The sequence below is a fragment of the Pristiophorus japonicus genome, chromosome 15 (genome assembly GCF_044704955.1).
Source record: "Pristiophorus japonicus isolate sPriJap1 chromosome 15, sPriJap1.hap1, whole genome shotgun sequence".
Lineage (NCBI taxonomy): Eukaryota > Metazoa > Chordata > Chondrichthyes > Pristiophoridae > Pristiophorus > Pristiophorus japonicus.
Window position 1 is genome coordinate 54,161,627 of NC_091991.1, and position 27,894 is coordinate 54,189,520.

At 44.2% G+C, this 27,894-nt stretch overlaps 2 protein-coding genes across 2 annotated transcripts in view; one reads left to right on the forward strand and one right to left on the reverse strand.

Moving 5' to 3' along the window:
• The window catches only part of LOC139280760 (synapsin-3-like), a 291,283-nt gene that overhangs the window by 68,685 nt on the left and 194,704 nt on the right, over positions 1-27,894 (reverse strand). The gene's annotated exons all lie outside the window — the stretch shown is intronic.
• Positions 89-27,530, forward strand: LOC139280765 (metalloproteinase inhibitor 3). Its single transcript, XM_070900443.1, has 5 exons — positions 89-380; positions 19,101-19,183; positions 22,168-22,279; positions 24,416-24,537; positions 24,942-27,530. The coding sequence occupies exons 1-5, from the start codon at positions 251-253 to the stop codon at positions 25,137-25,139; spliced, it is 645 nt and encodes a 214-aa protein (XP_070756544.1). The 5' UTR covers positions 89-250; the 3' UTR covers positions 25,140-27,530.

The window sequence follows — 27,894 nt, forward strand, 5'->3', positions numbered from 1 at the left end:
CTTGCTAATTGGCTCCTGCATCGAGGGGGCGGGCAGAGCTATTATGTCATTTGTCTAATACATGGTAGGTAGTTATATTCTCTCATTCAGCAGGAGAGAGAGAGAGGAAGAAGGAGAAAGAGAAAGAACAGTCATCACCTAGAATATTCGAACAAAATAGTATAGATTGTCTCCCTTATTTTTGCTTGGTTCCTGAAAACCTCGATTATTAAAGCATCTCACTTCAAAAAAAGAGAGCCTTTCAGAGAGAATGGCGATTTCTATCACAGCAGCTTTGAGCCTGCTGCTGGCTCTGAGCATTATGCAACTCAATGAGCTAACGGAGGCATGCACTTGCATGCCAAACCATCCCCAGGATGCTTTCTGCAGCTCTGACATAGGTAAGGAGCATCTCTTTTTATTTATGGGGGCAGGGGGCGAGCGTTGGGGTAGAGAGTGGTCGCACTGTGGGTGCCTATCGGAAAATATAGTCTTGACTAGAATAACTACTTTTTAATCATCACCTCAAATGAAAGCTCTAGCATCCCACAGCAGCTTCCACTGTAGTCGAGGTCAACTTAACGTGTCTTTCACCACTTTCCTTTTTCAATATTACATTTTACCTTCCTTGCTGATTCCCATTCTATACTCAGCCATGATCCTTGGATAAATCCTAAATCTGTTGTAAAATATGTTAACCATTTTAATCTCTGATAGCTCTGTGAACCATAATAAAATGTACAGTACTCTGAATGGGCTGATGTTAGACTAAGTAAAAAGATCAACTTTTCTGTTCCTTTTTCGATGATGCGTTGTGAGATTTCTCTTGTGTCATCTTAGTGTGTGACACTCGCGATGATCACTTTGATTTAAACCCTGAGTAAATTTACAGCTGAGAGATAGGGGGGGGGTTACTATCTTCTTAAACATTTACCACCTGAAAGCAGCCACCCTGCCAATCTCTGTGCCAAACAGGTAAAGTTTCTCTTTGACACGTTTCAGGGCTGCACATTTGAACTCTGTAGAGTGGAATGTTCTGGAACAATCACGCTCAAGATACAAACTATTTCTCTAATTGGCTCAATGGCCCCATGTCGATAGTGTAATTGCAGAGCTCTTTCCTGTCCTGTGTAGAACTAAAAGCTTCAGGAAGAAAGCAAATAGTCTTCAATAAGATTTGAACAGTCAGATGCAGCCCTCTGCTGTGTACTGAAGCAGTTTAAAACAAATTTGAAATAGTACTTTTCAGAAAGCTTTCACTTCCATGCTGCTGTAAGCTTTGTAACCGCACTGTATCACACCCACCGTGCACTTGTGGCTTGGGTATGAAACAGAACAAGAAAAAGCACAGAAATCTTAATCAATAAAGAGAGGATCTAAACCTGGAATTGGCAAATGTCAATTGATCATGGGATGGGTTACTCAAACTCAGTAAACAACAAACAGTTCATGCTCTGAAATTCAGCAGCATCAGCCACAGGGTTAAGAGCTGCTACTTGCTTTGCAAGACACAAAAGTGATTCCAGCAGGATATGGTACAGGGAAGTTACTAATGCTTAAGTCTCTTTGTTGGATGCGGGAAGGTAATTAGTTAATCTGCCTGTTCAGGTGGTTCAGGCAGATGTAATCGATCTTTGGCCTATTTGAAGAGCTGCAGGGAGTTCTCTTGGTATCTGACCAACATTCTTCTCCTGAACACCCCTAAAAACAATATTAACTGATCATTCATCTCATTTGCTGTTTCTGGGATCTTGCTACTTGCAACTTGGCTGCTGTGTTACTCTACAAAGCTAATTGACTGCACTTTGGAAGTAAGTCAATGGTTCTGAGGACATGATAAAGCACTATATAAATTCAAGTTCTTCTTCCTAGTCCCACGATCAGAAAAATCAAATATTCACAAGTATTGAATCACAGTATTTTCTTCCTAGTCATCTTTGGCTTGCCCTTATTACACAACCGATAAACTCATGTGAGCTGCTCGCAAGCTTCCACTAATCCTGTATTCGAAAGCAGTCTGGGGACTGTTATCTCAGATTTTATTTTGTCCCTCTCTCTCTTTCTAACTGCGGGGAAGCAACTGACCTTGCCCCAACAACAGCAAAATCTGAAATTGGGAACTTGAAGGGGACCAGTACCCCGTCACTCAGTGACTTCATGTATTAATGTTCGAACGCAGAGTGCTGCTGCAAATCAGCCGATATATTTTTAAATAGGCTGGTAAATCTCAAGACCCCGAGCACGAAGGTAAATAAAAATGCACTTCTGTACGTGGGGCACAGCACAGGAAGGTTATTCCCATCACTAATTCAGGAATGTGAAAGAACCTAATTCATAGGAGCCGTAGGTCTCGTTCTGGTGAGAAGAGAGAACCATTAAACACACTCAGATGCTTTGTTCTAGGGGGTTGAAACCCACATAGAACATGCACCTCTGTGCACCAGGCTCTACCCCAACATCCACCGCCCCCCCCCCCCCCCCCCCCTCACTCACTGGTGTACTGTGGCTGCAATGTCTGCTATCTACAGGATGCATCGTAGCAACACGCCAAGAATCTTCAGCAGCACATCCCAAACCTGGGACTTCCAACACCTAGAAGGACAAGGGCAGTAGGTGCAGATCCATCACCTCCAAGTTCCCCTCCAAGTCGTGGACCATCCCGACTTGTCCCTATGTCGCCATTCCTTCATTGTCACTGGGTCAAAATCCTGGAACCCCCTCCCCAACAGCACTGTGTGAGTTCCTTCACCGCACAGATTGCAGCGGTTCAAGAAGGCGGCTCACCACCACCTTCTCAGGGCAACTAGGGATGGGCAATCAAAGCCAACCTTTCCAGTGATGCCCACAGCCCAAGAATTAATTAAATAAAAATGCAGGCTCAACATTTCTGTGATGCTCCTTGAGATGTTTTTCTATGTTAATTTCGTTATATAAATGCAGCTTATTATTGTTGTCAACAGCAGCTCATTAGGCACCTGAAAATGTGCATCTTCGAGGCTGTTCAGTCTCCAGAGATCAGGTCATTTATAATAGAGTGGCATAAATGGTGAGACTACTGCACCTGTCAGTGCTGAGGAAATATCACAGGGGGCATTTTGACCACCCCACGCCTAGTGGAAACTATGTAAGCAGGGTGTTAAGATGGAAGTGGGGTGCCACATTCCTGCTTGCCACCATCTTAACTTAACCTGAAATCAGGCCTGAGAAGCCCGACTGTCACAAAGGAGTGGAGGCCTAATTAAAATGAGAATGTCACGGCCCGTTGATGTCATCGGCACCAAGACACAATTTTAACTCCGAGGATCGGGAGACCTGCATGGCACTGATCATTTTTACATTTTCTTAAGGCTGCTTGTGGCCCAGAAGGAGCAGGAAACCTTGGGCCTCCTCTCCCTCAGACTTTCCCTTCCCCCTTCTCGGGCTGCAGTCACCATGGGCAGCCCCATTCACATTTACCCTGCCGGGGATTTTTCCCTTGGTTTCTAGGCGACTTCGGTCTCCTGCCGATCTTCCACTCCCGTCCTCTGATTCTACAGTCATTCCCGTCGGCCCCATGTGGGAGACAGTGCAGAGAAATGTAAATGAGGCTAGGATGTTAAAATGGGCTGGACCTCACCATGAGGTGTCTGAGGTAGTTTCCCTCCCAATCCAGCCCACACCTCACTCACCCTGAATTAAAATCAGGGCTCATATGGCTGCTGTTGACGCGAGGAGTTTGTGCCTCTGCCCGTTGATAAGAAGGATACCATGCTGAGGACTCTTCAGCAACGTAAAACCACCTTCAAAAGCATATCATTATCCACTGTTTTGTGACTGCACAAGTCATTGCGATGAATGACAACAATTATTCTTGGCCCTCTCCTCCACAAAACAGGAATAATTCCTCTTTCAATATCTTGGTAACTTTTTGCTGATCTTTTGTTTTGGGGATTTTGTCCCCTCACTATTTCCAACCCACCTTGTGCCATAGATCTGTGCCAACACTGCACTGAGGTGGCTGCTCAGCACCATTAGATACCCGATACTCCTCTCAGCCAGAGCAGAGGCGTGGTACACCTCCCATCAACAGCAAGCGGTGAGGCTCTCCTGTCGACGGCAGAAGTGGAATGATATTCTCATGGATAAGAGCTCTCCTGGAGAACACGGTACTCCTCCTCCCATCACTAGGACGTGCCTAGCCTCTGCTGACCACCTTGCTGCAGCATTGTGACTGAGGCTAAGCTCTCGGTGAGCTCGCGGGCTTGAGACCAGGTCTTATAATCCTCCATGTCATGTGTTGGAGCTCCAACAAGCTGCTGTTAGATTTTTAATTCATCTGGTTCCAGCGACAGTGGGTACTGCAGAGCAACAACAGACCATTTACACGTGTATTAGATATTTTCATGCTTCTCTCATTACTCATGTACAGTCTTTGCTCAGAGGGAGCGGGCGAGTCAAGACCTCAAACATAAATCCAGCCATCCAAAGGGCCGTTTTTTCAAAGTGGAATGTAAGCTCATGTTACCAAAAGAGTTAACAATGACAGAGTTTTGAACAGTGATGTTTGTTAAGCCAATTATCAGCCCCTCTCCCCCCTCCCCTCCCCCCAGCACACTTTCTTAAATATAAAACCTTTTGTGGCACGCTCATGAACAATTAAGAAAGAAACAGTTGCGAGAAGCCAAAGCTGGTTAAAAATAGATTATGGAGCCGTTGTGGATGGGAAAAGTATGAAAGGATCGCTCATCAGACCTCCTCCCTGATGTGACTGAAGGGGGGAGGGGGGTCTTCCATGTGCCTGACTATGTTGGAGTCCACATCTGCTCCCTCACCCATGAAACCCCAGAACATTCTGAATGACCTCTGTCAGTAGCAGAATAGTTCACACTCCTAAATACCCACTAACGTACCGCCCCAATGAAACCTGTGCAGGGCGGGAAGGAGGGAGAGGAGCGGAGGGGTTTATAACAAGTGATTTGAGGTGGATTGCAATTTTTGGAGGTTGGGAGACTGGAGCATGTATCTATATAAAGGCAGGCAGGACAAAGTTTAGCAAACCAGTTAATAGTCCGCTTTAACTGTTCTATGACTAGACAGAACTTCTACACAAAGACCGAGTTCCCATAGTAGTACCTGTATAGACTGATCACCAATTTCAAAACATTTTGATTTTATTTTCTGTAAAAGTATAATTTGATTGGCCATTTCTCTGCACTGAAGAGCAAAAGCAGGAGGTGTCTGAGCAACATTATCATATTATTTAACAAAGTTTACCCCTTTCTGGAATTAAATTTCAAAACATTACATATGGAACACTACAGGTTGAGTGAGTTTCAAAGGTTCAACACAGCTCAGGTTAAGATAACATTAACAAATTTATGCTTCATTCCCATAGTTTATGATATTGTCTGAGCCTTATAGATCACTGTGTAACATGATGTATTCCTGCCGTGGAACACAATTTGGCCGGTGCCTTGCCCTCTGCGTCACAGGTGCTCTCTGATCCATGCGATGCCCTCTGTGTTACACAAATACTCCAGCTGCACATTATTCTATCTGTGTTTCAAATCAGAAAGTTAGTAATGAGCCTCCCCTGCATATATGGAACACTTTTTGTTAAAGCTAACTAGAAATAAAATCGCTGAATATTCTTAATGAAACAACACAGTGGAACCACTGCTGTTCTACTGAAGGGGTGGGGTGTGAACAGTTACAGAAACACCAAAGTATACAGCAAGCTCGGTGACCAATGTCAGTACTGCCAAGCAAGCCGTATTGTCAAATTGTGATGTTGACAATGCCACTACAAAATGTATTAAAAGTAGTTTGCCGGCTGCCTTCTGGTATTAAATCCTTTCACTTCCCCAGTGGCAGAAGAAAAGGAGCTCCCAATTACTTAAAATAATCCTCTTCATTTAATTAAAATAATAGATTTTGTTTGAAGTTTGGGGTATGCAGTATGAGTGGACGTGAGAAAGTAGATTTGGCAAAAAGCTGTAATCAGTGATATGCCATGTGTGCTCTACAGCAGTACATTTAGTGGCAGTGAAAGGCCATCTTTCCTGGTCTGGGATTCAGGTAACTAGATCTCCAGAGATAACTGAGACAGATCGAGGACTGGAATGAAGAGGAACTGTAAAATGAAAGAAAAGACTTGAGATCAAACAAAAAGAGATCAAAGAAAACCAAATCAGAGCCACTTCACGAGACAGGAATTGAAGGAGGCAGACTCCCGGAGCTGGAAAACACTCATTCTGCTCTTACACTGCTGCTATTTTAGTTTGGATTCCGGAAGACCACTCTCCATCACCCCTGGGCTTACATTACTAAATCCAGCTTCCTATTCCAGCGATAGACTTGTGTGCCACAAAAAACTGGATTACTGATACTATTGTTAGGATAAGGACCCTGTCCCTACAGATTTCTTTGTTTTTAATCGAAGAAAAATGTTGCTGAGGACAACTTTCTATCAGAATGATGGTTAGTGAGGACCCACCAGAACGTGGGAACTCTCTCGTGTTAAAGTTACATTTTTGAAAATGAGAGTAAGCCCTTCTCACCAACGTTGACTCACTAATTGTGTCCACAAAAATGAAATATTGTAGAAAATATTAAAGGGACTGTGTTAATAGGAAACCAGCATCTGGTTAAATAAACTGGTGAAAGGAAAGTTTAGAATAGATGTCAGGAAGACCTTCTACATGCCATATTCTTTTGGGTATTGTAGTGTTGGTGAATATTTTCGACTCATTCAAGTAACAGTTAGAGAAGGGACTGTAAGTTTTTTAAATTCTGAGCTAAGATGAGCAAATAGCCTCCCTTATTTGCATCATTTTTGTGACTGAAAGAAAGGAGAAAGACTTGCATTAATATAGCGCCTTTTATAACCCCAGGACATTCCAAAATGCTTTACAGCTTTTCTTTTGAAGTGTAGTCACTGTTGCAATGCAGGAAACTTGGCACAGCAAGCTCCCACAAACAGCAATGTGATAATGACCAGATAATCTGTTTTACTGATGTTGGTTGAGGGATAAATATTGGTCAGGACCCCAGGGATAACTCCCCAGCTCTTTTAAATAGTGCCCTGGGATCTCTTACATCCACCTGAGAAAGCAGATGGGGCCTCGGTTTAACATCTCATCCTAGATTTTTGTACTCAAATCGTTGGGAGTGGGACTTGAGCCCACAGCCTTCAGAGGCGAGGCTGCTACCAACTGAGCGACAAGCAAATCTTCATACCCTGAGCGAGAATGTGCAGCTCTGGTGAGGATGGCACTGCTGCAAGACTCCATTTTGTCCAACAGAAGCGGCAAGTGAATTTCCGCAGCTGACTATTGGCTCCTACAAGCTGAAACCCAATATGGCAACCATCCCACAATGTTTGCTGATTACAGTGAGTTTCGGAGCAACCGGTTTTGGTGCAGTCGGTTTTGATGTAGCCGGTCTTGGTGCAGTTGGTTTTGGTGCTTAAAGTGATATGTTCTGCTCCCCCACAATGACCTGCACACTGCAGCTTTCTGGCATTCACCACATAGATGACGGTAAACTTTTACTGCTCAAGACTATGCAGCTAGTTAGTTTTTCCTACTCTGCAGCATTGTTGTTTCCTTCAAAGAAACAACTCGGTGTGGTCGGGCTTTTATGAAGTCCTGATAATGTTATTAATAAATGATGTTCGGTGCTGCATGATCTTTTGTCAATATGTCCCATCGGGAACTCCACAAATTCTAGTTTGTTACTCTCCCATTCTCCACGTATTCCTGTCAGTAACTACCCCTTCTCCTGACTGGCTTGGCTTAGTAACTAGCCCTGGCGGCCAATTACTGTGTACAGTTAATTTGCTATACAGAAGAAATGGGGCTGGCGGATGTGAAGAAAAATCACAGCACAGGAGGAAGAGCACAGGTGGGAGCATGTGCAGGTTTTACCCAGCTGAACTAAGCCTCAACTGTGCACCTCACAACCACTGGTCACAAAATAGGATTGGCGCTGTGCACCTCCTCTTTAAATTTCGCCCCATGAGCGGAGTGCAGCCAGGTTTGCGACCCACGAGGCTGCCGCTGACGTCGCCCGTGGCAGCCTCTCGGGGCGCTGCCCAATTTCTGCCACGTGGCAAAAACAGGTCGTCGCGGGGCTAAAAGACGCCGGCGCACAGGGCGATGACATCATCGCTGGAGGCGCAGCGGCCCAGGGCACTACCAGCGGGGGCGGGGCGCTGCTGGTTTTGCGATTCTGCTAGACCCCTGTCCCCCCACCCCCCCCCCCTCCCAGATGAAAACACTTTCACGCCCCGTTAGCATCCCCGGAGGCGCTAATGGGAAGTACACTGCAGGGGAATCCTGCCCCCAAAGTGCCTTGTGAAGCGACAGAGCCGGTAGGACATGGGGTGCTGAGTGACCCCGTCTGCACCCAGCTCTGTAACACAATGTGCAGTGTTGTGGCTGGCAGTTACATCATCGCCCTTAGCAAAGCTGATCCACTAGGTCAGTGTGTTCATTCTCGGCAGTTCAAACTGTGTTGCTTAGAGCACCATTACTGATAGGGACTGCAATACTGTATATTCGAGCAGGACCCAACCATTGCAAGCACATCCCTTTCAACAAACTGAGGTGTAAATGATTAACTGCCCCTCTCATCTGATTCAATGACTGAGAGTGTGCAGGTACCAATTGGGGGTCAATTTTAACTCCCAGTTCGGGTGGTCAGATGCCGCCAGCTGGCACCAAAGGGAGTGCCACCTTCAAGTCGCAGAGGGTGGGAGTTTGGCCGGGGGGGGGGGGGTCTGGGGGAAGGGAGACCTGACTTTCTTTGTGAGACCCAGAGGTGCACTCCTGCTCTTCCTGTCCCCACAAAGGAAAGATTTCCACTTTGGAGGACCTCTTCGTCCTCCCGGCAGCTTCCGACCCACCGTCACCTGATGAGAAAGCCACGGTGACTTCCTCGCTCAGGCCCGAGTTACAATCCAGTCGGGGTTGATGGAATGGGACTCCTATTCGCATATATTGATGACGCTCCTGTCAGCTTCCAGTAGGCGCCTGTGCCCCTGAACTGCAGTGAGCAGTTGAGATGGTGGATTTCAGCGGGGCAGGAAGGCTGAGCGCTTCGTTTTAAAGGGGCCCACACCCCATTCCCATTGGACAGGCTGGGTTAAAATCCTCCTGCTCCTCCTCCCTCCCCCTCTCCCAAGCCTCACCAATTCCACCCAGTAGACCAATAAGGAATGAGAGAAATTCAGTTTTCTCCTCCCTCCTCTTTCCACTGGGAAAGTGCATCACATCCCCTGGCTGCCCTGCCACATCACATTGGCATGCGTGGCCAAGAATCAGTGCCCTATCACTCTGATGCATTCTGTCATGTCTAACAACCCTCAGTCCCTTGTATTGGAAAGTACAGGCTGGATTGCAGTGGAATATGGGGCAAAATGAGGAAGCCTGGACTAACTACCTGAACTCCCTACAATAAATGGAACGGAGGGAGTGGTGAAGACCCATGCCTGGGCTGCTTGGACAGCGTGCTTGGACACATTCTCCGCTGGTTTATTTTCAGTTACACTTTTCCCTCCGACCCAGACGTGACTCTTCACACCGGTCACTTGAATTTTAAGGCTGAAGCAAGATCAAATCGCTTTTACAGATTGAACAGAATCTCCTGAAGCTCAAGGTTGTTCAGGTGACCAAGTGGAACAGACACATTTGCGTTCTGGCACTCAGCCCATTGTGCCTTGTTTATTTGTCTGGCCTAAATGAACCATGGGAAGCTTGGGCACTAAATGTGAAGTATGCCCCTCAGCAGGAAATGCCACACTAATCTCTCTATCCCTCATGCAGATGAGATCACTGTAAGTATGTATTTTGAAATCCAGCCAGGCAGGTGGTGAGTGTAGTGCCAAATAGCTACAGCCCCTATCAGTTTAAAAAATATACAGTGGCCCATTGTACCTCAGCTGCAGCAGCGAAAGTGATGTGTGATAGTGCACACCTCAGTGCTGACTCCTGCATAGTCATGGTGTGAGCTGGGAACGTCAAATACCTATCACACCAGGGTGACTACAAAATGAGGGCAGGGCTGTATGTTCCTAATGCTGGCTGGAACACCACTATTTATTTAGCTCTTCTGTTCGATCCAGCAGCTGGTTAAATAGTGCTTATTTTTGATCATGTGGAATGATAACAGGCCAACTCTACCATTATAAAGGCTATCTCAGTTGAGTGGCACAGGTTGTTGCAACATCAACACACACGTTCAGTTCCACATCCAACTCCACCCACCGCTTGGAGTTCCCAATCTCCCTCACACTGCTGCGGTAAGGTACAGAATAAAAGGTAGTCTGTCATGATCTCAGCCTCTCTGTGGCAGCAGCTGGTGAGTCTGAAGATTTGTCTTTAAATAAAATCACATTCTGTTGGCAATAGATTAATGGGTGAATTTTCAGGCCTCCTGCCGGGGGGATTTATTTCTTTAATTTTTAAAGTGGCCCTTAGAACCATGATTCATGGCGGAGGAGCCAACTTCCACCCATGTTTCATGAGCCTTCAGTCAGGGTGGGTGCAGCAGATACACCCACAACAGTGAAGCTGCACTCCTACAGACCCCTCCTCTGAACCCCCGAAACTGGTGGGGTCAGCAGTGGAGTTCTGCAGTGAACGTGATCCCAGCGTCACTGTTTTTATTTAATTCTTAAAAAGGGTAAACATAAGGAGAGGTAGAGAAGAAGCAAGTATTATTTAATAAATATGCTTAAGAGGGAGGAAACATAGAGCTTTGTCCTCTTTAAAGGACCATCATAGTTGGAGAAAGATTCTTCGGAAAACTCTTGTGTTGACTTTGTATATATGCAATGAACTGATCCATCCATGCCAACATGATAAACACTGGTTATAAACTGACCCTGCACGCTTAAGGTGAGTCAGAGCTAGAGTAATCTCTGAGCCATACAGTTCAGGAAGGACATGAGTTCGATCCTCAGTCTCTGCTGAGAGCTGGTCTTATACAGGATGGCAATACAGGTGCCACAACAAGTGCAAAGGAAATCATTTAGGCTTCCCACATTTGATGGTTATTGAGCCATCCTTGCTGGAAATATTTCTGTGTTAGTGTTGGCTGAGGCCAGGATTAGGCCCAGCTGTGATGTCCTGCACAGTTAATTAGCCTGCCTAAACTTGCCGTCAAATATCATGCATGATTGATGGTCCTTTGGTTGAGGTGTTGGGAGTGTAGCTAATGGCTGTAGAACAATAACCCAACAAGGAGAGGAGAACGGAGAAAATGAGAGAGGAAAAGAACGTCACCCTGCTTTGCAACCGTAAAGGAGTTTTATCACGGGGCTATTCCAGGAGCTGGGCCTGTACCAAGCTCCCAAAGGTGGTGGTGATGCCTTTTTAATCATTACCAGTTCTAAAAGCAGATCAAAGCATTAAACGGAGTCTGTATTAAGGGAGGCAGCTGTCACCCTTTCATGTACAGTACAGATCTGAAGGCTAGCACTTAGTCCAACATATTATATCATGTACAGCAGCACATCTATTTCAGAGTGGTGAAGGTTATAAGAATAAGAGATAAAAATAATCAAATGTTGTGCAGAATCCTGAGCTGCTGGGACCATGGAAATATCACACAAACTGGTTCATTAATGTCGGTCAGGGAAGGGGCTTGCAACCCCTACCTGGTCAGCACCACAATATTGACCCTTAATGGCCCCTGAACTGAGAAACAATCGCGATAGAACCATAAGAGAAATATCGGATGGACCTATTGGCAATGACCCAGGCTCGGATCAGGATAAAACTCAGGCAATCTCAGCGCAGATAGCTCTGCAAATTCCTCCTCACTGACATCTGCTGTTCAAGTTGAGAGAGCTTCCCAAAGACTAGTCAAACAACAGCTATTGCTGTACGCACAGAGTCATATCTATCAGCCAATATCCGAGATTCTCCATCACCAGCCCTCTGCATGTCCTGTTCCATCTGCAGGACAGACTCACCAGTAGTGAGGGCACAGTTGGGCTTGGCCCATAAAGTTCTCAACATTGACTCCAGACCCCATGAAGTCTTATGGCCCCAAGCCAAACAAGGCCAAGGAAAGTTCCTGCTGCTCACTATCTACTAGCCCCCTCCCCCACTCGTAACTGACAATTCAGTACTTCTCCCCGTCAAACATCACTTTGGGAAACAATGAAAGAAGCAAGGGCTCAGAACACTCATTTGTGGGGCACTTCATTATCCACAACTGAGAGTGGTTTCGTAGTGCCACAAGTGATTGAACTAACCAAAGTCAGAAGGACAAAGCTGCCAGATTGGGTCTGTGTCAGGTGGCAAAGGAACTAACATATCCTTGACTTTATCCTTGCCAACCTACCTGTCGGACACATCTGTCTATGATAGGATTGGCAGGAGTGATACCGCACAGACCTCGTCAAGAAAGGTCCCACCTTCTCTTCACTCCTGCTCTGCCATGTTCAAATTGATCTTCAGCAAAAGCACAAAATGGGTGATAGTGAGTTGGCAGCCCCTTTTACATCCTGCCGGATTTTCTTTTACATTGGATAAGAACATTAGACAGGGTGTAAAATGTGCTGCCAATTCGCTATCGCCCCCACTATGTCCATCAGTAAGTGAGTCGGTAACTAGAGGGCATAAACTTATCACCAAAAGGATTTAGAATTTGTTTTGATGCAGAGTGTTATTAGGACATGGAATTCTCTACCAGAAACTGGAGAAAGCAAAATCCCTAATAGCTTTTAAAAGGGAAGTGAGCATATTTTTGTAAAAAAAAAATATAAAAGGGTATGGGAAAGGGCAGAGAAGTGGCTTGCTCTTTCAGAGGGCCGCCTGTAAATACTATGACACTGTGATTAGTTATAATCTGAAATGGCTAGAGGGAACAAGCTGTCATACGTGTGCATGCATTTGGAGGCTAATTGTAAAGCAATATCCCTGACATAAAAGTCAGGATTAAATGCCCGACAGAACATTTTGGCATTTTTAATATGTATAAAACAAGTTCCCATTAACCCCATTGCAGTAACACTGAATGATTTTATTAAATATTTAATGGACCTTGCCTCCTTCTCAATTCCATGCTGTCATTATCAATCAGATTGGTTGGATGTTGAGGCAAAAGACTGTTGGAAGTAAACAATCAGATTTTACTTTCTACCATTGTTAGTTGCATATGAACTTGAGGCTGTCCGTGAAGTGGCCTGCCACAAGCAGGCCTCCTAAATTCACGTGCATAAATGGACCGACCAAATATGTTGTCCCTAGTGAGACCACTTGGGACCTGAACTTCCTTACTTTTCCCCAGTGAGGCCGACATCAAAGTAATAAACATGGAGTAGATGCTTCACAGTGACACCCACAATACACTGACACTTATAGGAAGGCTGATGGAGGACAGAACACTGGATTTCTTTAAGAAACAGCTAAATGCTGTAATGTGAAATGGTAGAATTGGTGTCCTGAAAGGATGAGATCAAATGGGCTGAAGGGTTTTCTTCATCTAAATCTATCTTGTAAACTCCATGCAAGAAGGCCAGCCATTCGCTCCGAGACACCAGTTTTTAAAGGGAGCTCATTGCCCTCTGGCAGTGGCAGTGTGAATACAACAGTGTGGCAAATGCACTGTGCGATACCATTTCACACGAAAAATTGTGCTTTTCAATTCAAATTAGATCGTGTCTTTATATAACTAAAAGTCAACTTTGCCTACTGAAACAAATAGCTGTCAGTCCCACTTCAAGATACAAATATACTTTAAAAAGCAAAGCATTTTCCTCCCCCCAGCCGAGTGTAAACCCGTGCAGCACACCAGAAGTGCACTGCAGCTGCCCAGCCCAAGAATCACCTTCTTTTCCTGTCCTATACTATTTAAAGGGCCCACTTGTATCTCCTAGCAAGGCCTAACACCAGCAATAGAGCCTAGAAAATCAGGAATAAAAGCTGAAAATGCTGGAAGCACTCAGCAGGTCAGACAGCATCTGTGGAGAGAGAAACAGAGTTAACGTTTCAGGTCGCTGACCTTTCATGGCTCAGGCCTACCTGGGCGTCGCTGGCAAGGCTGGCATTTATTGCCCATCCCTAATTGCCCTTGCGAAGGTGGTGGTGAGCCACAGAATGTCCACTTCCACCGTATTTAAATGGCTCCAGCTAGCCTGCATCTACTTTGGGTGCAGGCGGGGCGCTGCACATCCTCCTCCCAGCAAAACCTTGAACATCCTGGGGCAGGATTACAGGGGCAGTGCTCCTTTTTACTGACCTTTGCACCTGGGAATATTCGGTGCCCGGGTCGCAAGGCCCAGGCAAATTGGCCGTTAATTTACTTCTTGTAATTGAAATTCCTGTCCATGTAAACTTCACCCACAGGAGCTTCGGACACAGTTTTCATTGCTCAAAGTCTTCCACAGAACGAACTTTCTTTACATTAATCTGCATGTGTTTGTAATTTACACTAATTCCTAGTTTTAAAATAATGTGGCCTGAGGTAGGTAATTAGATTGATATATGAAGCTCAGCTGCATTCAGAAGCATCCACCAGTTACCTGCTGCTAAACTGATTTAATACTTCGCCATCAAAACTGCAGGGCTTTGACTGCAAGCATGGAAATCCTCTCTCATGCTGCTCTGGGAATGGAAATAAGATCAAGTGATAGACATAATAAAACTGTTTATTGCTGTAAAAAGTTCTAAATTCACTGTTTATCTAGACCCAGGCACCAGCTAATGGAATTGGGCCAAATTATTTAAAATACAGCTTTAGCAAAGGGCAGTATGCTCATACACCCTTACCATATATAGCCTTTCAGAGCGAGCAGGCAGGAGAAAGAGAGAGCGCAAGCACAGAGAGGGTGCCAATAAAGGCAAATTACTGATCGGGTAAATAGCAGACATGCTTCCAGTAGGGAGTTAATAGCACTGTGTCCTGGTAACTAGAGGAACCACAGGGAACCTTGCTTATTAGTGAAGAGGATGTAAATAGGCCTCAAGGCACTTCTGAAAGTTTGTTCAACACCACACCAGCATGAGGTTATGAAGCTTATTAGCCTTTGAAAGAATTGAATTTAGTAGGGGGCTGGCGGCTCAGTTTCAGCCTCTCAAAAGAACTAATAATACAAATTTCACACTGTACCAAAAAGGTACATTTTTTGAGCTTGCATCTTCAGCCACTAGTGCTCTGTAACAGCCTTATACAATTCTCCATTTTCTACAAATGACAAGGGCATTTGTCTTTTATATTTACTCATAGTACCCCATGCCATTCCTCACAGGGAGCTGGGGTATACTGTAAGGGGTCCCATGCCATTCCTCACAGGGAGCTGGGGTATACTGTAAGGGGTCCCATGTCATTCCTCACAGGGAGCTGGGGTATACTGTAAGGGGTCCCATGCCATTCCTCACAGGGAGCTGGGGGTATAGTGTAAGGGGTCCCATGCCATTCCTTACAGGGAGCTCGGGGTATAGTGTAAGGGGTCCTATGCCATTCCTCACAGGGAGCTGAGGGTATAGTGTAAGGGGTCCCATGCCATTCCTTACAGGGAGCTCGGGGTATAGTGTAAGGGGTCTCATGCCATTCCTTACAGGGAGCTCGGGGTATACAGTAAGGCGTCCCATGCCATTCCTCACAGGGAGCTGGGAGTATGCTGTTGTAAGGGGGTGCACATTTCTGATGAAACCGCTTGGAAAGAAGATTGAGAAAAATGTGCTCAGAAACAACAAAGAAAGTGCTTTTTGACTGGAAAAAACTAACCAAATGAATAAATAAAGTTTTCCTTACCCACTGAAGTAAATAATTAAATGTTTTGCTCACATACCACAGTTACATAAATAAATAAATGAGCATAAGTAACCTGGCTGAGAAGGGTGGCTCAGAGCGAAGATGACGCGGGCAGAAAAGAAGAGAGAGGGGAGGGCGGTTGGGCCCAAAGTTACAATGGGCATTCTTCCTGGAGTTTTTCTGGCTTCATTTCTCATCATCACCAACTATTTCCTGCAATTTGTTCGAGTTCGCCTATGGCTTTGCAACGGCCCAGGAAACCGCCTACAAAATCACACATGGATTTGAAATGATCTTGATTGTGGTGGAATCAGTGTAGATGAGACACAAGGCTGGCTCATATATCACTGACAATTAGCTGTGGCTCAGTGGGTAGCACTCTCACCTCGGAGTCAGAAGGTTGTGGGTTCAAATCTCACTTCTGAGGCTTGAGCACACAATCTAGGCTGACACTCCAGAGCAGTACTGAGGGACTGCTGCACTGTTGGAGGTGCCCTCTTTCGGATGAGATATTAAACTGAAGCCCCATCTGCTCGCTCAGGTGGATGTAAAAGATCCCATGGTACTGTATTAAAGAAAAGCAGAGGACTTCTCCCTGGTGTCCTGGCCAATATTCATTCCTCAAGCAACATCCTTAAAAACACAAGTGGCCAACAGCGGACCCTTTAGAGCATCTACAACCCTGATTTCAATATATAAGCAGCCTCCCATGTGTTTTAGGTAGGCGGGATGCTTGCCTATTTACAGGCCCGTCTGCAAGTTGCAACAGGCAGGCCTTGGGCATCAATGAGCTGGCTGAAGGGCATCCTGATTTTCAATTGCTGGCCGCCCATCTTTCAGGCCAGAAATGGGCACCTGGCATTTGAAAATCACTCGCCCTATATCTTGTCTCTCAACTGAGGCCAGATGACAAACAGACGCACGTTCCTTGTTTGGCAGGTAGAGACAACAGAAAGCTGACTGGCTCTTGCTGCACTTTGACTAACAACCTAATCTGAAGCAGAAATGGTTTTTGTAATTCTCTGAGGTTTCCAATTGTGTGCAATTTGCTCTATTTACGTTATGGGCAGATTCCACAGCACCAGGAGCAGTGGGAAACCGATTCTCATGTATGTGTGACATTCATTTCTGGGCGATGTTCTGTTTTCATGAGTAATCTGCGTGCTGTAGCCCGAATAATTTATATCCACTGCTGGAAGTACTGCTGCATCTTGAGGAGCAGGAGAACCCTATCTTGGGATGGGTCTCTGCTCATTGGGAAACAGCAGTGCTTTTCATTTATATTACAGCAGTGCTTCAGTCAGTGGGCTATAATATAAATGGCCATAAATATGCAATGTTAGGCACCAGAGCATTACTGACGAACAGTAGTGCTGAAGCAGGTTTCCGTGCTGGCCATCTCCATGCAGCGACCTTGTCAGATCCGCTGCGCAATCAGACCTTGTTTCCTTTAGTCACCTTTATAGTTTGTTTAAAAAAATAATCAGATTGACCTAAAATTGCTCTTAAAAACTAAGCCAAATCCCTACAGCAAGATGAAAAACAATGAATTGCTGCTGTGTTTTTCCACATTCTTGCCCCATCTGGTGTGCTGCCCCTAGCTCCGTCATGCTGCCGTTATGCTTGATTGCCGGTTGGCTGGCATGGAACAAAAGTTCACTTGTGTTTGGGGGTGGGGTAGAGGACCGTAGACTAAACACTGGGAAGCTGCAGTGGAAGTCACGCTCTTCTCTTGCAACAAAGCTTACAGCCAAACTAAAGAGCTCAAGGCTAACACAGGCACAACGCTGCTGTTAGATTGAGCTGGTACTGACATTCATAACCTCACCGCACATTTACTTGGTTTGAGGAGTCCTAAGCTTCCAGGCCATAAACTTATTGGGAAGCAGGGGGAGGAAGAATAAACGATGGAGAGTAAATTAAATAGCCCAAGGGAAAGAGCTAAACAAATGTATTCAAACTACAAGTGCAACATGGGCACTGTGAGAAAATGTGTGTCCTCACTTTATAGATGTCCTCCCGACATTGAGAAGGAGCTTTATAGATGCCTGTCTGGAAATAGATGGAGACTTTGCGAATGCCCTGTCAGTAAAGGGCAGATTTGGAGATGTCTTCAGTCATCCTTTATTCCCTCTCATTAGTAACTATTGGTATAGTTTAACTTTTACTCCATTAAAGAGACAATTCTGCTTTTAGTCGGCAGATTCGCTAACAGAAGCTGTCAATGTGCCTCCTTTTCCCAATGGGTGAGGCACTTCACAAAGGAGGATGTGCAATTTATGACATCATCATTTCAGGGAATCCCCTTCCCCAGTTTTCTCTCTTCCTCTCCTGAAAGCATGAACTTTTGCTGGGGGTTATTTCCACAGGTGCAGGCCATCCTGCAGTACCTTGGCCAAGTGGCCATTCTTCAACTGTGAGCCTACAATCAATGTTTGTATTCTATTCAACCATTGGAGCTATCAGAGCTGACCCTGGTCCAGTCCTCACCCAATGTCCACACATCAAACCGTCATTACAAGTGGAAAGCCGATTTGATTCCCCTGCCTCAGACTATGGGTGCTCTGGCCTATTGTAGTGCCCATATTACCACCCTGGCTGGGATCAATTAACTCAACATTATATAAGGATGAAACTTGGGACCGTCCCAGTTAGTTCCACACTGGACAGTGAACTTACCAAATGAACCATCAGGGAGCTATGACTGCAGTTTTAATGAAAAATCTTTTAAGATAACTTGGGGGAGAAATTCGGGTGTTTGCGCCTCCTGCTCGCGCCCACGGGAGCGCTAACGGGGTGCAAACAACTTTTCACCCTGGCGCCATGCTGCTACTGACTCCAGCAAAATACTGCGGGAGTTTAGCGGCAGCGGTAACTGGTAGCGCCCCATGGTAGCCAGTAACGCCCCACTCTGCTGTGCCGGCGCTGATGACATCATCAACGTGAGCAGCAACCCGTTTTCGTCCCAGAGCAAAAATTTGGTAGCGCCCCCTGAAGCTGCAGCGGGCGATGAAGGGGAGGGCCTTGTCTACAATGCAGCGCTACATGTCCCACTGCGTAGCGCTGTGCCCCTCGCGGAGTCCTTCCGCCACTCTCACGCCTCAGAGCGATATTTTGCACTCCACTTGCTCTTGGGGGCGGTAACCCCTATATAGGTTGCGGGGCGGGACTTGCGCGCCTGGCACAGGAACTCCCGCCTCGCTGTGTTACCTCCCCAAACGGGGCTCTATGCAATTTCGCCCCGCTTGTATATGCAGTATTTATGTTCCCCACTTGTAAGCATTCTAAAGCAGCCCGACTTTGTATCATTCCTGTTAATTTCTAAACTTGTACTTTAAAACAGAATGACGATATACTCATTCTTTATCTTCTAGTTATCCGGGCAAAAGTGGTTGGGAAGAAGCTGCTGAAGGATGGACCTTTTGGTACAATGCGCTACACCATCAAACAGATGAAGGTGAGTTAAACCAGGCCTAGTCTGTTTAAATATCATAAAGAATCTGAGTGTAGCGACTCAGTGATACAAAGTTGGCTGAAAGAGACACAAATCTGGGAAACTCTTAATTCAGTTCTTAAGAGTGAAAATCCACAACACAAGACAATCTAAAGTCCAGCACTAATTGGCCATCTGACTCAAACAGTTCACAAAGATAGCTGGTATAGAAAATGGAAATGTCACACTTGGAGATATTATCTGCGTTGGGGTTAAGGCACGTTATTGGGGCAAGTAGAGGTAGATTCACTCTGCATCTAACCTGTACTATACCTGACCTGGGAGTGCTTGATGTTGATATTGGGTGTAAAGACTAGAAAATGTTCCATTCCTATCACAAATATACAAATTTCCTTGACGAGAAGGACAATTTTTCTGTTAAGTATTTTTTTCGAAGAGTGGTTATGCTGATTTTCATTGTCCCATCCATAGTAACACAAGTCAGTGCATCATCTTATATTTCCCCTCCTTCCATTGTGAGGGAAAACCTCTCTGATAGTTAGCTGGCCTCAGCTAATGTTACACACTGAACATGTGGGGAATTAGAGAGAAGAGGATAGCCTGCATCATATATGGCAGAGCGTGCAGTGCTTAATGAACTGTGCCACAGTCTAACTGAACAACCATGAGTTTAGATGGGGGGAAATGAGAAGCTGTTGCTGTGGGGAGCGGAGCAAACTAGAACCACCATGTACTATGACAATCTACAAGACTGCATCATGCTTATCAAGAGAAGTTTTCCAACAATAGATGGCAGGGCCAGTGACACAGCCAATGTCACTCTATAACCAACCCCCAGAAGCTGAGTCATGGAAGCTTGACTTGCTTTCCCTCCATGTGCCTATGTCTATTCACTGCATCATAATGCTGAAGCCAAAATTGGGAACGTACCCCAAATGGAATCATAGGCACCAGAGTTTGGCACCCTGTGGTATCACAGATTGATACCATGATGCCACTCTGTCCATCTCCCAATGCTCAAGTGAATTTCTTTTTGGCTATTTAAGATAATAAGATTTCGATCTCTTTTGCGCCCATGTCTGGATTAATTCTGTGATCAGATCTGAAGCCTAGTAGTTGTGGTGAGTGCCACTTAATAACTTGGTGAGTTGGTGTCACTTGATGCTATTAATCACTCCTTCCATCACTTTACTGATGATCGGGAGGCGGCTGGGTTGGGCAGTAAATGGCCAGGTTAGGTTTATCCTGTATTTTGTGGATTGGACATGAATGGGCAATCTTCCATATTGTCAGATAGAAGTGGAATCTAAATAAGATGGACACCAAGATGCATCCGCTGTACAGTACCAGATGGGAGTGAATCATTCCTTTGTACTTGGTACGTACTGTACATGTGTAAGGGCTTACATTGCACCAGCTGCAGAATACCAAAGGGCAATGAATTGTTCCCTTTTAGCCAGAGTGTTCTGTACAGTACAGGAGGTAACAGATAGACTCTTAGATATAGATCAAGAGCATCTGTTTGTAAGACCCCATTCCTTGACAGATGGGAGATACACATGGGGACAGACAGACTGACAGCAACATTGTGGCAGGAATAAATGGATGGCCTCTCTTGCTCTCCTCCCATCTGTTTCTAAGGACAGGTGAACACTCAACTTTAGCATGCACTCAAGGGTAGGAATGAAATTACTCCAGGGATTATTCGGTCATACAAAAAAGATTTAGAAAAAAACTTTCAAGTAAAAGAAATTACACTTAACTTAAAGGGTTGAATTTGATCCCTTTAGAAAATGTAAAAGTCCCAAAAGATTGTCAATTTGTCTGGCAGAACCTGACACCATTTCTGAGCAGGTAATCTCAAAGGATTTAGTAACATCAGACTCTGAAGCCATGCATTTTAAAAAGAATCACTAAGGTATTGGTAAGTTTGACCCAGGTTTAGTTTCTCCAACAAACCACCCTTAACAGCTCAGTTTAAAGGATGCCTGTGCTGCATTAGTTACGAAATCTGCCACATCATAAACCAGTGGCGTGTATATGATTTTTAAATTTCTTTTAAATAAAGTAGCAAGTTTTAAATATAGCAGCACATTTTTAGCAACAGATCTCACCATATCATAGAGCATTTCTCCATTTTACAACATTGGTTAAATGGCTCATTGCCGAGGCATTGAAGACATAAAGAGCTGTTGTAAATTGTTGTAGTTTTGTGTCTTCCAGCTTATTCTTTACCTCCAATTAAAGTTCTAATATATCCCTTTTAAATAAACGGAACTCTTAATTTCAGTAGAATATATTTTTCTTTAACTAATTCAGATGGTCTTTTGTTATTAAATTCAACTCACTGGCAGCTCTGGGATTTGAACTCAACCTTGTGACTTAAAAGCAAAGTACAAAACAATTTTAGCTTCCTGGATTCTGGCCCAACTGTCTAATTTTAAAAAATGGGTAATAAAGTTGCCAATATGTCATATTGTAGCCATTAGGTGCCCATTGGTACCAACTAACTGCGACACAGGTGCACTGCACAGAGAAAAATACCTTTACTTTGTTGAACCAACCAGTCTTCTGACACCACCGGTAATGGGAACACTGTGCAGATTTAGAGCTGAACCTGTGTTCTCCCACTCCAGGCATAGTGCCATCTCATCACACGTCTTCCAGCTGCTTTCTTACACTTTAGAATTCTTTACGGTAAATTAATCCCCTGGCAAGGAATTACCTGTTTCCAGGCTTTTGCCCGTGTTACCTCTATAACTATCCACACAGCAAAACAGCAGCTGAACTAACTCTGCCTCCTTCTCTGTGAGTAGGTATTTAGTCTCTGTTTGATGTCACTGCAGAGACTGTAACTCTGTGTGTGGATGTAATCATTGATACAAACCCAAGCCCTGCCTCTCCATGTGTGTTACTGCTATATCTGTGTTCTTTCCTCGAAGGTAAATGACTGTATCACTGTTTACATTGATTTCTCTCTTCTGTAGATGTATCGTGGCTTCAGCAAAATGCAACAGGTTCAGTACATCTATACGGAAGCAGCTGAGAGTCTGTGTGGTGTCCGTCTGCAGGTGAACAAATTGCAGTACCTGATCACAGGTAAGCGGCTCTGGTTGGGAAAATTCACACAGTAACCGTGCAGCACAGAGTATATTCTGATTTCCAGAGCAATGCTTGAAATATAACCTCTCATATATTAGAACAATGTTGTTTTAGGTTTAACCATCGTCTGTGAGGCTGTGTATCTGAGGGTGCTGCAGCTTGTATCAGACAGTAAACAGGGTGTCGGGGTGGGGTGTGATCTTCCCGGGAGTTCCTTAACAGGGAAGTGTCTAACAGTAAACAATAATGTAGAAGTGTCAAATTCACAGTCCTTCATACAAACATGACATCCCAATTCTTAACACCATGTATTCTGATTGGTATAAAGCAGGTTAGTGAATGTTGCAACCAGAGTTCAGTCTGGTTTTCAGAAGCCTGATATTGTATTCAAGGATTCAAAGCAGGGAAGATTTTACCGAGCTTTATATATAAATCTTTAGCCGGTACACCAATTACAAACACTCTGCTGCACCAAACCTCATTCTTATGTTGACTGTCCATTTTGATCAACTTCCAGCCTTTTAATATCTATTTAGAATTCTGCTATCCATTGTATGTCTAAAAACACTTGTACCTTTATGCAATAATGCTCAGTCTAATACAAGATCATTTTGATCATCTTGGGCTGGGATAAGCCGGAATGTGCAAATAAATGGGATGTATGACTTCAACCCATCAAATAGACGGCACTGTAGGACTGAAGGTTCACATTTAAACCATCACGAACCTGGCACCCAACCTGTGCCCTGTTACATGACAGAAGAAAGTCCCCCTGGACTAAGCAAAGTAGCAACACCACTGACATCCCACAAGGCACTGGACCTCAGTCAATTGGCCCAAGAACAGAGGAGTGGAACTAAATGGATAGCTCTTTCAAAGAGCAAGCACGATGGGTCGATTGGCCTCCTTCTGTGCTGTATGATTCTATAAACAGCATTTGGGGTGGCACCAATACATTCTTTGCCCTTGAAAAAAATAAAGAGGTGATCAATAAAAATGATTCCAAATATTAGCAATTTAAGTTATGAGCAAAGGTTGTGGAAGTTAGCATTGTTCTTTGGAAAAGAGACTTTGAGGTAACTTAATTACAGTTTAGAAGATTCTGAAGGAAATTAACAAAATTGATCCAGGTAAATTATTCACTACATAGTTTAAATGTCATGCAACACAAGTTAAACATTAAAGAGTTGAGTAAGATGGGAAATCAAGCGGAATGATTTCACTCAAAGACTAATAGAGCTGTGAACAAGTTACCAGGGAATGCCACTAAAGCAGACAGTATGAATGAGTTCATGAAACAATGAAGTGTTTCTGGGGAGAGAAGGGCAGGAGGCAAGAGTAAATGATCAATGAAGACAGGGTTTGTTGGTCTTACTGGCCTTTTTCTTTCTGTTTTGTTCTTGTGGAGGATTTGCTTCTCAAGTTGCACTTTTGGGTGAGGACAGAGGATTGGGTGGGAATCTGTCCTGCAGGTCTGCCTCTAACAATCTTCTGGTGTCATGCAAGACATTTTCCATCAGCATTGGCATAGCAGTGTTGGATGTCAGAAACACCTGTAAGCACAGGCAGTAAGCATTGCCAGGACTGGCAGAGGAATTTTGAAAATGAAAAGATCCACCCCAGAGAGTGCAATTGATTATGAGGTGATTGATTTGCAGTCATGTACTGGCCCTTCTCAACGGATGTTGCATAAGTTTGTCAATTCCATTTAAAGTTACTGAAGTCGCCAGAATCCTGCAGCAGCAGGAAATTCCGCTTCCACACCACCCCCCCACCCCCACCCCCCCCCCACTCGCAGCTCCCCAGAGCAGGAGAAAATAGCCAAAAAATGTATCAATTAGATTGACCCTGGGATATTCTCTGGGATCAGCAGTGCATGGCAGGCAGGTGGACAATCCACCCTCCCACACCTACATTGTCATAGTTACCAAAAATCAAAATGTAAAACTATCTTCACCTCCCCTCTACCTCCTCCCACCCACCCCAGTCAGTTATAGACTTAGACATACATTCACCATTTGCAGAACTAATATATATTCTACTGCATTCCCTTTGATAAATGCAGCGTGGAAAGATAGTGTTGTATACTAGGAGCAAATGCTGGGGAATGACTGTTTTTTTGTCCATGTGCAGGTAGAGTTTATGATGGGAAAGTCTACACAGGAGTGTGTAACTTCATTGTACCATGGGAGAGATTGACCCTGTCACAACGCAAAGGTCTTAATCATCGCTACCAGTTCGGCTGCAATTGCAAGGTATACACATCATTATGAACACAGGACTCACACAATGGGTTCTTTAACTACTCCCATCCAGTACAGTGTACCTCTACCTATAGTGCGAGAGAATGGAGTAACAGTAAAGAAACAGTCACTCATATAGTGTGATGGCTGGGAGGAATTAATGAATACAAGGGAGCTGGTTTATGATCAGCGGAGAATATTGAGGTATAATCACCAGGCAGCACCGTGTGTTACTGGCTGCATCTTTTCTGATGTTAGACCAGTGTCCACAACTATTAGGCTCATTAATGCTTCCGATCTATTCCACACATGAATGTTACATTTAAAATTTTTAAATAAAGGGTGCTGTAGGCAATGAGTTCTCTCCGAGTAAAATCTATTTAATGTTTCTCCATCTCTAATTCATAATTCCGCAGATCAAACCTTGTTATTATCTGCCATGTTTTGTGACCGCGAAGAACGAGTGCCTGTGGACCGACATGTTGTCTGACCAGGGATACATGGGGCACCAGGCTAAGCACTATGTCTGCATCCGGCAGAAGGAAGGTTACTGCAGTTGGTACAGAGGAGCAGCGCCCCCAGACAAAACCAGGATCAATGCCACAGACCCCTGAATGGGATATTCCTCTGTAAAAATGCTAGCCAGCAAGGGCAGCCATTTTGTGTGACACAGCCATGACATAGTGCCTGTCTGCTCCCAGTGTTAGCACCTCAAACACAGACTTCTAGGCCATTTTCTTGTTTTCTCAGAATTATCCTTAAATCGCCCAGTGCTTGGGCCATTTGACTCCATGCCAATCAATGTTGCTTCAGACTTGCTCCTTGCAGTAACAGATATATTTCTGAGCTTTATATATTTATATATTAATAACACAGTGTCTTGTGCCATATGTAACTGCTACTGCCCTTTATAAATGTGGCACAGTGGTGGGTTCCTCACCCCAAAAGGTTTCAGACAAAGATATTTTGGTAAATGTTATTAATATTTTAAAAGATATTCAAATTCCTTGCATTCATGTCTGTTGTAAAATATACTGCTTATTTGGCATCAGAATTCATTAAAAAAAATACATAAAATTTATTCTGCAGTGCTGTGCAACACAACCCTGTAAACTGTCTGGTGGGTGTCTCAAAGGCATTTTTATCTTCATGCTTAAACGGATTCCAGGTTTGGAAAATTTGCATAACTGTGCTGCTCTTTGAATTTGGAGTGGAGAGCCAGCCTCAACATCATAGATCCTCATGGAGAGTAACCACGTGGGACTGGCTTGCTGTATTTATATAACTGAAACCAGCTCCTTTATCCTGACAACAGAATCCCAGCCTCAGATTTTCATGGTTCTGCACTGCTATCAGGATAAAGGAACACTGACATTGCCATTGGCCTGTTTACAAGCCTGCAGCCAATAGAGGGAGGCCTGGTCTCCCACCAGTGGCTGTGCCCATATAGAATCCAAGCACTTTTAAAGGGAGGTAGAAGCTGAACGGCCACATAATTAAAGCTGCTGGTTTTCAGCTTTCATGAAAAACAGATGGAATTGCAGAATTGTGATTCAAACGCTGGTAAAGATCTCAGAATCCCATGTAATAAAAATTGAATTTGACTTAATGGGGGGAATTCTCCTCCGTGATCCCAATCGCTATTGGATGGGATTGTGGTAGAGAATGCCCGAAAACCCACCTGCTTCTCCATCCAACTGGGCTTTCCCCACTCCCACACCCCCATCACCAGGGCCACCAGCTGCATGTAAATGGATCCCATAGGATTTACCAGTTCTCCACTGCACTTCCCACCACTTCCCAGGGCTGTCATGTGGAAGGTTGCAGTAAATACCCAAATAGAGGGCAAGGGTGATTCTACACAAAATGCATGCTTCCAACAACAACTTACAATTATATAGCACCTTTAGCATAACAAAACGTGCCAAGGTGCTTCACAGAGGCAGAAGCAAACAAAAAAAGGGCCATGAGAGTTTTAACGTGTAAAATTACACCTTTTAAACTTACTGGAGCTATTAGATGATTACAGAGCACCAATGCTCATAAAGAATGTTCTGTGCCTGAGACAATAGGGAGCATCGTTCATATATCTGCAGAACATTTGTCATGAACTATTTGTACCACCATTTACAAAGCAGAGCAGCACTATCTGATGTGAGCTAACTAGGATGTCAAGTACCTGTTTTGTGTCATACAATTAAAAATAACTCTCCCCTGACTTTGCAGACTTTACCCCACTTTACCAGAGATTTTAAAATTCTACATTGCTCCCCATATTTTCAAACAGATGTGGTGACAACACTGATCAATAGATGTTCTGGAAAAAAAATCACCAACAACATTTGTGGCAGGAACAAAACACCTATCTATATATAATTTTTTTATAAACTTATCGACTAGTAACATAAGCTATATTTTACTCAGTACAGTTCTGTATGAGTGGACATTTCATCCGCGTGGATTGCGCACATTATTGCTTGAAAAATATTCTGTGTCGTGTCTGGATTATGAGCTCTTCAAAGCTGGATAAGTAACAGTATTGGCAGGGAATAAAAGAACTAAAAGCTCTTTTTAAAAAATTATTTCATCTTGATTTATCTTTGTAAAATTAGTTTTTTTTTTCTTAAAGTTTGCCTGGTTGGTGGTTTATGTAAATATGCTTACAATGTGTCTACCTGCAGTAAGCACAGAGACCAGGAGAGGGTTGTTTGTGTGTGTTTGTGTGCATGTGTGTGTCTATCTGTCCGATAAGGGCATGGGTTTGGTGGGGGAGGCAGAGAAGGGATTTAGGAAGAGCGAAAAAAGGATAAGGTGAAATAAAGCTTTCTTGATGGAATGTACTTGTCGCTAAATTTACAGCATTGTTTGCAGATTCCTCTGCACTATTTATGAATTTTATATACCATGAATGTAAATTGTCTTTTCAAAAATTAACTTTTCATATGTCACTTTTACAGTGTCCTCTACTCTAAACAGTAAAAGTGCTTTTACTTCTATCACAGTAACTTGGTATCCGTCTCTTTCTTTCTCCCTCTCTTTTGTTGATGATTTGTTCGTTCTGTGTATTAACTATTAAAAAGTGACTCATTAAAACTGAATCATTGCATTGGATTTTCCCTTCTCTCCCCAAAAGGGGCAGATGCCAGTTGCAAGTGTAATGTTGGGGAACCTATGAACAGGTCACCAGGTGAAATTGGCCAAAGACCATGATGCAGGTTCATCTGGGAAATTGAGAAAATAACAGTATTCCCTCTATAAAATGTTCAGTCTTGACTTCAGTGACTGTTGTCGATGAGGGAAGGCAGCCAAACATATGTGGGGGATTGGTGTGGATCTCCGATACTCTTCAGCCATGCCGACTTTCCCTCT

Bases quoted from the DNA above. Each gene is read 5' to 3' on its own strand.
- LOC139280765 (XM_070900443.1), top strand. From the start codon at position 251: ATGGCGATTTCTATCACAGCAGCTTTGAGCCTGCTGCTGGCTCTGAGC. The intron at 381-19,100 runs GTAAGGAGCATC...TTTATCTTCTAG, and splicing joins TTTCTGCAGCTCTGACATAG to TTATCCGGGCAAAAGTGGTT. The intron at 22,280-24,415 runs GTAAGCGGCTCT...GTCCATGTGCAG, and splicing joins ATTGCAGTACCTGATCACAG to GTAGAGTTTATGATGGGAAA.